This window comes from Polypterus senegalus, chromosome 1 (assembly GCF_016835505.1).
Source record: "Polypterus senegalus isolate Bchr_013 chromosome 1, ASM1683550v1, whole genome shotgun sequence".
Classification (NCBI taxonomy): domain Eukaryota; kingdom Metazoa; phylum Chordata; class Cladistia; order Polypteriformes; family Polypteridae; genus Polypterus; species Polypterus senegalus.
Genome location: NC_053154.1, coordinates 319284793 through 319300880, shown reverse-complemented (window position 1 = coordinate 319300880; position 16088 = coordinate 319284793). Strand labels below are relative to the sequence as shown.

At 37.3% G+C, this 16088-nt stretch overlaps 1 protein-coding gene across 1 annotated transcript in view; it reads right to left on the bottom strand.

Moving 5' to 3' along the window:
- Positions 1-736: 736 nt before the first annotated feature.
- The window catches only part of LOC120516919 (receptor-type tyrosine-protein phosphatase eta-like), a 63333-nt gene continuing 47981 nt past the window's right edge, over positions 737-16088 (bottom strand). Inside the window, exons 7-10 of the mRNA XM_039738972.1 lie at positions 14539-14799; positions 5302-5562; positions 3208-3468; positions 737-837 (exon numbers count right to left, since the gene is read on the bottom strand). Coding sequence (XP_039594906.1) covers positions 737-837; positions 3208-3468; positions 5302-5562; positions 14539-14799 — 884 coding nt within the window. The remainder of the gene's footprint in view (positions 838-3207; positions 3469-5301; positions 5563-14538; positions 14800-16088) is intronic.

The following is a 16088-nucleotide window of genomic DNA, read 5'->3' as shown; positions in this document are numbered from 1 at the left end:
TGGGTGCAAGACATTTATCAAAATCACATTACAATTAAATAAATTACCCATAACCATCACATATCTCCCTTCAGGGTCTGCCTTTCAAATGTTTGCTCGCTTGTCAACAAAATACAGTAGATGAGCTGTTGTTACTGATTAGGACTAACAAAGATTTTGTGTGTGTTTGTGCTTTCTGTTTTACTGAACTGTGGCTTACTTCGGATCTCCCAGACAATGTTGTTCAAATGGCAGGATATCGGTTATTCAGAGCAGACCGTAACAGTTGACTTTGAGGCAAATCACAAGGTGGTGGCATGTGCATGTTTATAAACCTGTGGTGCACAGATGAGTTCAAAATTCTTTCTTTTTCCTCTGCTGATTTAGAAGCTCTTGCCATTATTTAGACACCATTCCATCTACCCAAGGAATTTCATTTTGTTATATTGGTTGGTATTTACGTTACTCTTAATGCAAACGCTCATTTGGTAGAACAATTGCTAGCTGATAAAATTCATCATTTGGAAAATAAATTCTCCAGTAGTGTAATTTTCATTATGGGGGATTTAACCATAGTAACGTGAAAGATGATTTGCCCAGATACCACATACTAATCAACTGACCCACACATGAGGGCTCGCAATTTGATCACTTTCACACCAACAATAAACAGGCATTTTGTCATTTGCATCTCTTGACTATTCCATGATCTTGCTTGTTCCCAGCTATAAACGGAAACTGGAACAGTCAAAGCCAACTAGGAATAATAGCCGCAGATAGACTCCTGAGGCTGTTGGAAGGATGAGGGACTATTTAGCTTCCATGGATTGGAAACCAATGGAAGGCTGCTGTAGAAGCCTAGATGAATATAATTTATATTAATGAAACTTTTACTTTAGTGAACAGGCATGGCTTATTATCCAAGGCTTTAAATTGTAGATGATGTTTCCAGATTTAGCTATGATGTGAAAAAGAAAATAGCAATACTTGCATAAAGGTGAAAGCCAAATTGCTAAATAAGGAAAGATATGTACAATGCCATTTCCTAGGCCCGCTTAATCTTGACAATGGATGCCAGATTACTGGAGCCTATCGCAGCAAGCACAGGGAGCTACTCAGGAACATTCCAGGAACATTTAATTGGAGGGTGAGCACACTAACATAATAGAGCAATTTTATTATCACCAATCCACCCAACCTGCATGTCTGTGGACCGTAGGAAGAAAACTGAGCACCCGGAGGAAATCCACACAGATAATGGAGAACAAGGAAATTCTACATAGAGTGGTCCAAGGATATAAACTCTGGTCTCCATACTGTGAGGCAGAAGAAGTGCTACCAACATGCCACCATGCCCCTCAGAAAGAAACATAACTGTTTAAATAGAAGCAATTGTTTCCTCTTGCAAGCAACATTAGGTGGAATTCAAAGAGGATTCAATGAGAAATCTGTTTTATCCTAAACCTTTATTCACGGAAAAGTTCAAGTGTTAGTTTGTAGCAGAACAATTATTAACTGAAAGACCATTTGGGTAACTTTTTTAGTTGAAGGTTATAAATGCGGATGGCATGGTGGCGCAGTGGTAGCGCTGCTGCCTCGCAGTTAGTTCGCTTCCCGGGTCCTACCTGCGTGGAGTTTGCATGTTCTCCCGTGTCTACGTGGGTTTCATCCGGGTGCTCCGGTTTCCTCCCACAGTCCAAAGTCATGCAGGTTAGGTGGATTGGTGATTCTAAATTGGCCCTGGTGTGTGCTTGGTGTGTGTGTGTGTGTGACAAGCCGTGTTATGGCGCCCTGCCCGGGACTGGTTCCTGCCTTGCGCCCTGTGTTGGCTGGGATTGGCTCCAACAGACCACCATGACCCGGTGTTCGGATTCAGCGGGTTGGAAAATGGATGGATGGATGGTTATTAATGACAGTAGAACATAAGAATGGAAAAAAAGCTTTCCATGAAAAGGACACACAAAAAGACACAATTTCTACAGCTATGATCAATAAAAGCCAAATAACAATCTAAGCAAAGCCCTGTGCCTTCAGTATACAAATAATAAACTACTATAGCTAAGAGAAATAAGTGGAAAAATAAAAACATTCTCTGTGGTAAAACTGAAATGTATCACAAAACTTATAGATGTTTTCAAACTGTTTAGAGGAAAATAGAGTTTAATGTCTAAAATAGAAGAATGTGAAATTCATGGACCACCACTCTTATTTGAACAACAGTGTAAGTACTGTGCATTTTATGAGAATGAGGAGTGAGGCATGCCTTGGAAAACATGGAATTGACTAAGTGCATAAAATAATGTCAGTGACATAACACAAAGGCCAGTAAACATAATCGAAGGGTTGGAATTTGATTGGCTCCTCAATGGAGCAGAGTTTTGGTGGTCAGTAGATAGACTGTACTGGATGCTTAACACTACCCAACACAGCATCTGCATTTACACTGCATGTTACACCTATTGGGCAAACTTCCCAACTTAAGATAGTTTTGCTAAAATGTATTCAATATTGTACATGCTCCCTAGTTACATCTGTTGGATAAAGTAGTACAAATACATTAAAACAACAAAACCAGGACTGTGTCTTTCTAACCAAATAAGAACAACCATTACCAGGAGTGATTGCAACATGCAGTGCTATCAAGGTAGTGGTACTCTATGCACATCTCAATCTCTAATACTTAAGCAAAGTTTCTGTTTTAACTATGATATGATAACTGCACTCAGATGCAAAGAGCGCCAACTTCCATGCTTTCTTATGATATTCCACACATTAAAGGAAGTAATTTTAAATATAGAAATTATTTTACTGTTTTTACACAACTGTTTATTCCTACACACGAACTTATGAATCCGGCCTGTCCTCAACTCACTAAACTGCCTCACCCCACCAACTACCACCCTTCAAAGTCCACAAATGAATCAGGTAAAACAAATGTCAACTAACCTTATCTTATACCACCCAAATACATTGGTGATCCCCCATTCCTATTTTAACCCATCACAGTCCTATCTGTTACATATGTTTAAAAATGTCCCCTTAAATTCCTTCAGATAAAAAATATTACAGGCAAATGAGTCAACTAATAGCAACTCTAAAGAAGATTACTCCATAGTACATAAACCATTTACAGTATATCAACATATTACTCAGTTCTATTATATACAGTCTCTTTCTTCAGGAGCTGATTCTTGTAAAAAATGTCATTTCTGCATGATATTTACTCACTTGTAAATGCTGTGATGGTAACTGAATCACCCACTGTCTTGTTATCTCCAGCGACTGCAAACACAAAGAATGAATAGGAGATGGAAGAGTTGAGCCCTGGCACATTAATGCACGTGTTACTAGTAAAAAGTTGTGTGCTTTGTCCATTTCTTGAGAAATTTAAGCCATAGGAGACGTTTAATCCTACTGGTGCAACCCAGCAGAGATTCATGGAAGTCATTGTCACATTGCTAGCATAAGGAGAAGTGACTGGGCCAGGCTCTGTAAATGCAAATGAGAGATGTATTTGTTATTTTAAAAGTTGATGCATTCAACAAGAAACATAGCTGAATTTACTAAAACATTTTTAAAAGTGAGATTCTAAGTTTAGTGAACAGTCATAGCTTATTATCTAAACCTTAAAACAGTAGAGATATTTTCCAATTTAGCTATCATGTGAATAAGAAGGTAGCAATACTTGCAGAAAGAGGAGAAAACCCACACAGACAAGTCAAGAACATACAAGTTACATGCAGAGAGGACCCGGACATTAACCCTGGTCTCCTCACTGTAAGGCAGTAGTGGTACCAATATGCCACCGCACCCTTCAGATAGAAATGTTGCTGGTTTAATTGAAACACTGTATTGTTCTTCCAAGCAACATTCACTGGTATTCAAAGGGAAAAACAATTTGTTTTATCCTAAACCATTCAAGAAAAATATGAAATGTTAGTCTGTTTCAGTATAATTCATAAGTGAAAGACCATTAGGGTAACTATTTTAGTTTAGTTATTTTATTGCCAGTTTGTGCAACACTGTGGCTTAACATCTGTTATTTTTAAATGTGCTTTTATGAATAAAACTGACTTGATCTGACTTGACTTGACCAAAGGAGTCTGTTTATGAACTGAATAGAGGAACGAACCACTGGCACTTGTCATGCAGTACATTGAATCTCAATTCACTGACTGATTTCAGAACATATTAGAGGGACATCTACTGAAAATTGCTAGTATTTTTATGGAGCTACATTTATAAACATACAATTATAATATGAACAAAACTACTTTGTTAACATACATTTAAACATATACCATTTTAACTATACAAGAATAGGTTATAGCCTAGCTTAAACCTAAACTGAAATCAATTTTATTTAGTCATAAGAGATTTAAGCACTCACATGTGATTCTTTCAACATCGAAAGGTTATAAAAATGTTTGCTTATTTGATTATTATTATGGGTGAAATATTTATTTTGTTGCTTGTCTTTTATATTGTTTATATTGTTTTGTGATAAAAGGTGTTATACTGTTATTATACTATTCTTGATTGTTGTTTTAACTTGAAGTGAACAAATCAGTCATTCAAAGATTCAAATTATTTTGCTGGACTGAATGAAATGAATCAAATCACTTAAAAGAAGAATTTTGCACATTACTAAGTACAACTACATTAAAACAACTAACGAGGACTTCGTCTTTCTAGCCACATTCATGAAAGAACGACCCTTACTATAAATGACCACATGTTGTCAGTGTTATCAGGTTAGTGGTACTCTATAGACATCTCAATCTCTTACTTAAGCAAAGTTTCTGTTCCAGCTATGGTATGATAACTATGATCAACTGCACACAGCTTCAACTCCCATGTTTTATTTTTGATATCCCAAGCATTAAATCAAGTTTTTAATGTAAAAATAATTTTACTATCTTTACTCTGCTGTTTGTTCATTCATGTGAACTTATAAATCTGGCCTGTCCCAAACTCTCTGTGAAATCTTTCACCTTAACAACTACCACCTTCACTGTCCAAAAACTAATCAGGTTAAAAAACTCTAAACAAACCTAATCATACATCTCCCTAATACAGTGGTCGTTCCTTTTCAGTTTTGATCAAACAAAGTCCCATAAGTTTAAAATGTCACATCAAAATCCTTTAGCTGCAAAATATTACAGGCAAATGAGTCCACAAAAGCAACTCTAAAGAAGATTATTCCATAGTACATAAACCATTGACAGTATATTGACATATTACTCAGTTATATTATATAGAACCTCTTTCTGAAGGAGCTGATGTTTGCAAAAATGTTACTTCTACATGATATTTACTCACTTGTAAATGCTGTGATGGTAACCGAATCCCCCAATGTCATGTTATTTCCAGCGACTGCAATCACAATGAATGAATAGGAGGTTGCAGAGTTGAGCCCCGTCACATTAATGCACGTGTTATTGGTAATAAGTCGTGTGCTTTGTCCATTTGATGAGAAATTGACACTGTAGGAGACATTTCCTCCCACTGGTACAACCCAGCAAAGACGAATGGAAGTTGTTGTCACATTGCTAGCCGAAGGAGAAGTGACAGCGCCAGGCTCTGTAAGTTCAAATGAGAAATGTAATTATAATTTTAAAAGCTTATGCATTCAACAAGAAATATTGATGAATTTCCCAAAACATTTTCAAAAGTGAAATTTTATCTTAATATCCAAGGCTTAATACTGCGATGATATTTCTAGATTTAGCTGTCATGTGAATAAGTAAACAGCAATATTTGCAGTAAGATGAAACACAAATTGCTAAACAAGGAAAGGTATGTATGATACCATTTCCTAGGATTGCTTAATCCTGAGCATGGATGCAGGGGGCTGGAGCCTATCGCAACAAGCACTGGGAGATAGTGAGGTACATTTCAGTAGACAGGGCACCATTTTATTGGAGGGTGAGCACTCTAACATACTGTACTAGAGCTAATTTATCATCACCAATCCACGGGGAGAAGAAGCATATTCCATGTAGAGTTGTTCCAGGAAATAAACTCTGGTCTCCTTACTGAGAGGCAGAATTGCTACAAACATGCCATCGTGCCCCTTAGAAAGAAATGCTACTGTTTAAATTTTAACAATGTATTCTTCTTGTAAGCAACATTAACTGGAATTCAAAGGGAAAAGCAATTTGTTTTATCCTAAACCTTTATTCAAGGAAATGTTCAAATATTAGTCTGTAGCAGTATCATTTTTAACTAAAAGACCACTTGGGTAACTTCTTAGTTGTAGGTTAATAATGATACAGGAACATAATAATGAAAAAAAGTTTTAATGTAAAAGGCATATAATAAGACACAATTTCACAATTTTTACTCTCTTTACACAACTCTTTACACAACTTTGTTCTTTCATTCAAATTATAAATCCAATCTGTCCTAAACTCCATAAACTCCATCACCCTTGTGGTGTAGCGGGTCCATAGCTCATTGTGCAAAAGCCATTCGTTTTAAATAAATGATCGTGGCTTAGCGAGGGGACGTTGGGCTATAGCGAGCTGTGGGGCGATCCGTAGTGTGTGGGCGTTTCTCACCGAGTGCACAGGTGAGGAACTGCCCACATTCGTGATTGTCCCATGGCTAATGCTGCAGCTGCTGTGGCCCTCGTCATTTAAAAAGAAGCGCAAGTCGGTTGAAGGGGGTGAAAAAAAGGAAAGGAAAGAGGACGGAGGTTACCGGGAGCAGATGAGGAGGCAGGTCGGTGAAAGAGAGAGAACGAGCGAGCGCTCACGGGCAGCTGCGAGGGCCTGGGGTGTTGGGCCTACACCCAGGCGTTTGAGTTGGATGTCGCTCCCGCTGAGTGATTATGTAGCAGGAGTGACCAAGGGAAGGCGACTGGCCGCAGAGAGGCCGCGGAAAGGCAGCGGAAGTCGGGAGACTTGGTGGTTGGAATCCCCAACGTGGGCGACCTGGCCGTTGGTGGAAACCAAGTTCTCGAGGCTGGGGTGAGTGCCATACCGGAGCCAGGGATCAGGAGGTCTCCAGTCTCGAATGTGTGTTGTAGGAGGGCAGCTGCATGAGAGTGTGGCTCCTCTGTTGCGAAGCCTGGACAGGGAGATGCGGGAGTCACATGTTAAAAGAAGCACCGAGCTTGTTTGTTGTTTTAAGACTGCTTCCTAAAGAAGATTTTTAACCTCTCGTTTTAAAGGATTGTTTTTTCTATTTATTGATTTTAACCTCCACGTTCTTTTATTGGATTATTTATTGAATGAACTGCACTATTTTTTGGAACACTGTTTTGTTTTGATGGACAATTTTAAATAAAAGCCCTATTCACTTTTGCAGCACCCTTGCTCAATTGTTTGTTTGCCTCCATTGACTAGCTCATCGGTGACATTACCGACGGTGGTGGGTTCAAGGGTTCCCAAAATCAGATGGGAGTGTGGAGCCAGAACCCACATCGTCACAACCCTACCAAGTACCACCCTTACCATCCACAAACTAATCAGTTTAAACAACTCTGAACTAACATAACCATACACCTCACTAGTACATTGGTGACCTCCATTTTTATATTGACTTATCATAGTCAAAAATCTCCTCAAACTACTTTAACTGAAAAATATTGCAGGCAAATGAGTTAACTAATAGCAACACTAAAGATGATTACTGCATTGTATATAAAGCTGCTACAGTATATTGACATATTACTCTGTTCAGATATACAGAAGTGCTTTCTGAAGAAATAGATTCTTGCCACAATTTTTTTTTACATGCTATTTACTCATATGTAAATGCGGTGATGTTAACCGATTAACCAGTAGTTTTATTACCCCCAGAGACAGAAAAAAACATAGAATAAATAGCCAGTTGCAGAGCTGAGGCCTGACACATTATTGCACGTATTTTTGGTAAAAGGTTGTCCATTTTTGAGAAATTGATGCTGTAGGAGATGTTTCCTCCTACCGGTGCACCCCAGCAAAGACTCATGGAAGTTGTTGTCACATTGGTAACAGATGGTGAAGTGACTGGGTCAGGCTCTGTAAGTTCAAATGAGAAATGTAGTTATTATTTTAAAAGTGCATTCATTCATCAAGAAATATAGATGAATTTGCACAAAAAATGTCCAAAAGCGAAATTCTTAGTTTAGTGAATCAGGTTGACATGGTTTTCAGTTGCGCTGTTTTTTGTTGACTTGAAGAATTATTTTTACTCATGAATATCTATTGAACATATAGGACGTAGTTCCATTGGATTTATTTCCCATGTTTGTTTGTGATGAGGGACAATTACCACAGAATGTTTTCCCCGTCTTCTATCAGTGGTACATGAGGAAAGTGGCCTTGTGTGCTGGTGCACTGGAGACGGAGAGGATTTTGTGCTTCATTCCCACCAATCTGCCTTTCTTTTTCTTTTTTTTTGTATGAATTTTTTTTTCATTTTATTGAATTTATTAAAAGCATACAATCAAGTCAAACTTAATAAAACTTAAATCAAATCAACCCCTACCCATGAGAAACAGAGGAAAGCCAACAACCAGAGCAATACTGTTAACAATAGTAAAGAGAGAAAGGAGTCTTTCCCCCACTCTAAATGTTTATTCTAAAATGTTATTGATTACATCCGGTCTGGTTTTTAAAATGTTTTGGACAGATTCTCTGAGTAAGAAATTTCCAATTCCAAATAGTATATAAAATCAGCTACCCACTGACTTAAAAGAGGTGGGTTGGGATTCTTCCAGTTGAGTGAGACAAGTCAACGTGCCAATAGTGTAGGAAAGGCGATTACAGTGTGTTTGTCCTTCTTCAGTTTAAGCCCAACTGGGAGTCCACAAAACACAGCTGTTAATGGATTCGGAGGATTGTGACACCAAGGCTGTCTGATAGGCATTTCAAAATTTTCACCCAGAATGATGTTAATTTGGACAGACACAAAACATGTAGTCCAGTGAAGCTTGGGCTTGATTGCAACATTCACAGGTTGGATCTTGCCCTGGAAACATCTTAGACAATTTCAAGCGAGATGGAAGATTTTAACTTGAATACTTGAATGTTTTGAAGTTTATGGAGCTCAAGTGAATTCTTTCCATGGCTGCCTTCCACTCCGTTTCTGAAATGTTAAGTAAAGATCCTTTTCCACTGTGTTCTGGGATCTTTAAAAGGAAGGGACTTTATAGAAATGCTGTCATAGTCCCCAAGACAGATCAATATCTATTCTGGAATGGAAGCAGGTGGGAGGTGAGGAAAACTGGGCAGATTTTGTTTAGCAAAGTGTCCGTTTAGGGGAGAGTTTTAAATTGTGTGGATGAGAGATTAAAAGATTAAAAGTATAATTATTCATAGGATGCAAAGACATTACTTATATAAAAACCACTGAATGTTTTAATCCCATACTGTACATTTTCCAAATATTAAAAACTGTGAGAGTTTGAGAGGGTGGAAAAAGCTGGTTATCATGTAGAGGTGCCACAGATTAAATATTCTCTAACTTAAAGTGCTTCCTACATTTAAATTTAAATTTAAATCAATTTTAAGTCCAGGTATCCTTTGAAATTCTGATAGTGCTGATAGGGCTGTAGGCACAGAATTTTGTGGGTCTGATATATACGATACCATATCATCTGCATCTAGAGATATTTTCTGTTCAAGTGCTTCTCTGAAAATCCCCTTTATCACTGATGCATTTCAAAAGTAAACAGCCATAAGTTCAATGGTGATTGCAAATAGCAGTGATAACAAGGGGCATTCTTTTCTAGTACCTTGTTCTAGTTTAAAGTAGTCTGAAATAATGTTGTTAATACAAACTTAAGCTTCTGGACTTATATACAGTAGTTTGATCCATACACATATGTTCGAGCCAAACCCAAATTTATGCAAAATGGTGAACAGGTAATAACATTCAACCATATCAAATGCCTTTTCTGCATCCAAATATAATATTATCCCCGGAGTGTTAGACTTTCTGGTTGAATATATTACATTAAATAGGCATCAAAGATTAGAAGCCAAATATCTACCTTTAATAAATCTGGTTTGGTGATGTGATATTATTGAATTTAGCACTTTCTCAATGCTTCTAGCTAAGGCTTTGGTGAGTATCTTAACATCATTATTCAGAAGTAAGATTAGACTGTATGATGCACATTGTAATAAGTCCTTATTTTTCTAAGGAAAATTAATTAATGCTGATTAGTAATTAATGCTTTGCGAAAATTTTGAAGTGGAATTATTTTTGCCTCTGGCATCTACAAATATTGCTAATAAGAGGGTAGCTAACTTAACTGAAATTTTTTTTATAAAATTCAGCAGGGTAGCTATCAGGACCTGCTGCTTTCCCACTCTGAAGTGAATTAAGTGTCTAGTAATTCTGATAACATCAGGGGTTTATCCAATTCCTTTGCACTTGAGTTTCTAGCTATGGTATCCGTCATGTATCAAAAGGCACATTAGATTGTGTTTCGTGTTCTTTAAACTGAGTAGAATACAAGGATTTATAGTAGTCTTTAAATGTGCGCATTATTTTTTCATGGCCAATGATTCTATCTCTGTGTGTGTTGGTGATTACTGATATTGCATTGTGAACTTCTTCCTTATGGATTTCTTGTGGTAAGATATTGCTAGCCTTCTCTCTGTGTTTGTAGTAATAATGTTCTCATTTTAAAATGAGTTGTTCTTTTTCTTTTGTTGTCAAGCGGCTGAGTTCTGATTGCAAAGCCTGTCTTTTCCTAAAAAGTGCCTCATTTGGAGACCTGGCATGTTGTTCTGGTAATTTCACTAATTAACTCTGATGCCTTCTTGGTTTCTGATTTATTTTTGTAAGAAAGATAGGAGATAATCTGTGATCTTAAAAGAGTCTTCAGAGTTTCCCAGAGTATTCCAGCAGAAACCTCAGAGGATGCATTTGTCTCCACAAAAACAATTTGCTTGGACATAAATTCTGTAAAGTTCTTGTGAGCTTATTACAGGTTTTAATATGCCAGTTGTGAGATGAGTATGTAAAGCATAGTGATGTGAGCTCCATGATCAGAGGGGCATGGTTAGAGATAACAATAGTGTCATATTTGCAAGATTTGATCGAGAGGAAGAAATTGTTATCTATAAAGAAATAATCAATTCTTGTGTAACAATGATGTACTAATGAGAAGAAGGAATATGCTTTAAAATATGGATTTAGAAATCTTCATGGATCTGATAAGTTGTGATCTATTAAAGCTGTGTAATTATTTTTGCAGTGTTAGATGTTGTCAGCGCTATAGCTGAAGTCCTATCCTGGTCTGGATTTAAAACACAATTAAAGTCTCCGGCCATTATAATTTTCTGAGTGTTCAAGTTAGGAATGGATGCAAATATTTTTTGGATGAAATCTCTTATAATCCACATTGGGTGCAAGACATTTATCAAAATCACATTACAATTAAATAAATTACCCATAACCATCACATATCTCCCTTCAGGGTCTGCCTTTCAAATGTTTGCTCGCTTGTCAACAAAATACAGTAGATGAGCTGTTGTTACTGATTAGGACTAACAAAGATTTTGTGTGTGTTTGTGCTTTCTGTTTTACTGAACTGTGGCTTACTTCGGATCTCCCAGACAATGTTGTTCAAATGGCAGGATATCGGTTATTCAGAGCAGACCGTAACAGTTGACTTTGAGGCAAATCACAAGGTGGTGGCATGTGCATGTTTATAAACCTGTGGTGCACAGATGAGTTCAAAATTCTTTCTTTTTCCTCTGCTGATTTAGAAGCTCTTGCCATTATTTAGACACCATTCCATCTACCCAAGGAATTTCATTTTGTTATATTGGTTGGTATTTACGTTACTCTTAATGCAAACGCTCATTTGGTAGAACAATTGCTAGCTGATAAAATTCATCATTTGGAAAATAAATTCTCCAGTAGTGTAATTTTCATTATGGGGGATTTAACCATAGTAACGTGAAAGATGATTTGCCCAGATACCACATACTAATCAACTGACCCACACATGAGGGCTCGCAATTTGATCACTTTCACACCAACAATAAACAGGCATTTTGTCATTTGCATCTCTTGACTATTCCATGATCTTGCTTGTTCCCAGCTATAAACGGAAACTGGAACAGTCAAAGCCAACTAGGAATAATAGCCGCAGATAGACTCCTGAGGCTGTTGGAAGGATGAGGGACTATTTAGCTTCCATGGATTGGAAACCAATGGAAGGCTGCTGTAGAAGCCTAGATGAATATAATTTATATTAATGAAACTTTTACTTTAGTGAACAGGCATGGCTTATTATCCAAGGCTTTAAATTGTAGATGATGTTTCCAGATTTAGCTATGATGTGAAAAAGAAAATAGCAATACTTGCATAAAGGTGAAAGCCAAATTGCTAAATAAGGAAAGATATGTACAATGCCATTTCCTAGGCCCGCTTAATCTTGACAATGGATGCCAGATTACTGGAGCCTATCGCAGCAAGCACAGGGAGCTACTCAGGAACATTCCAGGAACATTTAATTGGAGGGTGAGCACACTAACATAATAGAGCAATTTTATTATCACCAATCCACCCAACCTGCATGTCTGTGGACCGTAGGAAGAAAACTGAGCACCCGGAGGAAATCCACACAGATAATGGAGAACAAGGAAATTCTACATAGAGTGGTCCAAGGATATAAACTCTGGTCTCCATACTGTGAGGCAGAAGAAGTGCTACCAACATGCCACCATGCCCCTCAGAAAGAAACATAACTGTTTAAATAGAAGCAATTGTTTCCTCTTGCAAGCAACATTAGGTGGAATTCAAAGAGGATTCAATGAGAAATCTGTTTTATCCTAAACCTTTATTCACGGAAAAGTTCAAGTGTTAGTTTGTAGCAGAACAATTATTAACTGAAAGACCATTTGGGTAACTTTTTTAGTTGAAGGTTATTAAATGACGGATGGCATGGTGGCGCAGTGGTAGCGCTGCTGCCTCGCAGTTAGTTCGCTTCCCGGGTCCTACCTGCGTGGAGTTTGCATGTTCTCCCCGTGTCTACGTGGGTTTCATCCGGGTGCTCCGGTTTCCTCCCACAGTCCAAAGTCATGCAGGTTAGGTGGATTGGTGATTCTAAATTGGCCCTGGTGTGTGCTTGGTGTGTGTGTGTGTGTGACAAGCCGTGTTATGGCGCCCTGCCCGGGACTGGTTCCTGCCTTGCGCCCTGTGTTGGCTGGGATTGGCTCCAACAGACCACCATGACCCGGTGTTCGGATTCAGCGGGTTGGAAAATGGATGGATGGATGGTTATTAATGACAGTAGAACATAAGAATGGAAAAAAAGCTTTCCATGAAAAGGACACACAAAAAGACACAATTTCTACAGCTATGATCAATGAAAGCCAAATAACAATCTAAGCAAAGCCCTGTGCCTTCAGTATACAAATAATAAACTACTATAGCTAAGAGAAATAAGTGGAAAAATAAAAACATTCTCTGTGGTAAAAACTGAAATGTATCACAAAACTTATAGATGTTTTCAAACTGTTTAGAGGAAAATAGAGTTTAATGTCTAAAATAGAAGAATGTGAAATTCATGGACCACCACTCTTATTTGAACAACAGTGTAAGTACTGTGCATTTTATGAGAATGAGGAGTGAGGCAGGCCTTGGAAAACATGGAATTGACCAAGTGCATAAAATAATGTCAGTGACATAACACAAAGGCCAGTAAACATAATCGAAGGGTTGGAATTTGATTGGCTCCTCAATGGAGCAGAGTTTTGGTGGTCAGTAGATAGACTGTACTGGATGCTTAACACTACCCAACACAGCATCTGCATTTACACTGCATGTTACACCTATTGGGCAAACTTCCCAACTTAAGATAGTTTTGCTAAAATGTATTCAATATTGTACATGCTCCCTAGTTACATCTGTTGGATAAAGTAGTACAAATACATTAAAACAACAAAACCAGGACTGTGTCTTTCTAACCAAATAAGAACAACCATTACCACGAGTGATTGCAACATGCAGTGCTATCAAGGTAGTGGTACTCTATGCACATCTCAATCTCTAATACTTAAGCAAAGTTTCTGTTTTAACTATGATATGATAACTGCACTCAGATGCAAAGAGCGCCAACTTCCATGCTTTCTTATGATATTCCACACATTAAAGGAAGTAATTTTAAATATAGAAATTATTTTACTGTTTTTACACAACTGTTTATTCCTACACACGAACTTATGAATCCGGCCTGTCCTCAACTCACTAAACTGCCTCACCCCACCAACTACCACCCTTCAAAGTCCACAAATGAATCAGGTAAAACAAATGTCAACTAACCTTATCTTATACCACCCAAATACATTGGTGATCCCCCATTCCTATTTTAACCAATCACAGTCCTATCTGTTACATATGTTTAAAAATGTCCCCTTAAATTCCTTCAGATAAAAAATATTACAGGCAAATGAGTCAACTAATAGCAACTCTAAAGAAGATTACTCCATAGTACATAAACCATTTACAGTATATCAACATATTACTCAGTTCTATTATATACAGTCTCTTTCTTCAGGAGCTGATTCTTGTAAAAAATGTCATTTCTGCATGATATTTACTCACTTGTAAATGCTGTGATGGTAACTGAATCACCCACTGTCTTGTTATCTCCAGCGACTGCAAACACAAAGAATGAATAGGAGATGGAAGAGTTGAGCCCTGGCACATTAATGCACGTGTTACTAGTAAAAAGTTGTGTGCTTTGTCCATTTCTTGAGAAATTTAAGCCATAGGAGACGTTTAATCCTACTGGTGCAACCCAGCAGAGATTCATGGAAGTCATTGTCACATTGCTAGCATAAGGAGAAGTGACTGGGCCAGGCTCTGTAAATGCAAATGAGAGATGTATTTGTTATTTTAAAAGTTGATGCATTCAACAAGAAACATAGCTGAATTTACTAAAACATTTTAAAAGTGAGATTCTAAGTTTAGTGAACAGTCATAGCTTATTATCTAAACCTTAAAACAGTAGAGATATTTTCCAATTTAGCTATCATGTGAATAAGAAGGTAGCAATACTTGCAGAAAGAGGAGAAAACCCTCACAGACAAGTCAAGAACATACAAGTTGCATGCAGAGAGGACATTAACCCTGGTCTCCTCACTGTAAGGCAGTAGTGGTACCAATATGCCACCGCACCCTTCAGATAGAAATGTTGCTGGTTTAATTGAAACACTGTATTGTTCTTCCAAGCAACATTCACTGGTATTCAAAGGGAAAAACAATTTGTTTTATCCTAAACCATTCAAGAAAAATATGAAATGTTAGTCTGTTTCAGTATAATTCATAAGTGAAAGACCATTAGGGTAACTATTTTAGTTTAGTTATTTTATTGCCAGTTTGTGCAACACTGTGGCTTAACATCTGTTATTTTTAAATGTGCTTTTATGAATAAAACTGACTTGATCTGACTTGACTTGACCAAAGGAGTCTGTTTATGAACTGAATAGAGGAACGAACCACTGGCACTTGTCATGCAGTACATTGAATCTCAATTCACTGACTGATTTCAGAACATATTAGAGGGACATCTACTGAAAATTGCTAGTATTTTTATGGAGCTACATTTATAAACATACAATTATAATATGAACAAAACTACTTTGTTAACATACATTTAAACATATACCATTTTAACTATACAAGAATAGGTTATAGCCTAGCTTAAACCTAAACTGAAATCAATTTTATTTAGTCATAAGAGATTTAAGCACTCACATGTGATTCTTTCAACATCGAAAGGTTATAAAAATGTTTGCTTATTTGATTATTATTATGGGTGAAATATTTATTTTGTTGCTTGTCTTTTATATTGTTTATATTGTTTTGTGATAAAAGGTGTTATACTGTTATTATACTATTCTTGATTGTTGTTTTAACTTGAAGTGAACAAATCAGTCATTCAAAGATTCAAATTATTTTGCTGGACTGAATGAAATGAATCAAATCACTTAAAAGAAGAATTTTGTGCTTTGGACGTGCTCTGTCTCTGGGTATGTCAGAGGACTGGGACTGCGTGAAGTGGGTTTTAGCCTCACTTGGGGAGGTAAAAGGGAGGGTGGGGGTTAAGGGGAAGAGAAAGAGAGCAGGCTTGATCTATACCTAATCTATCA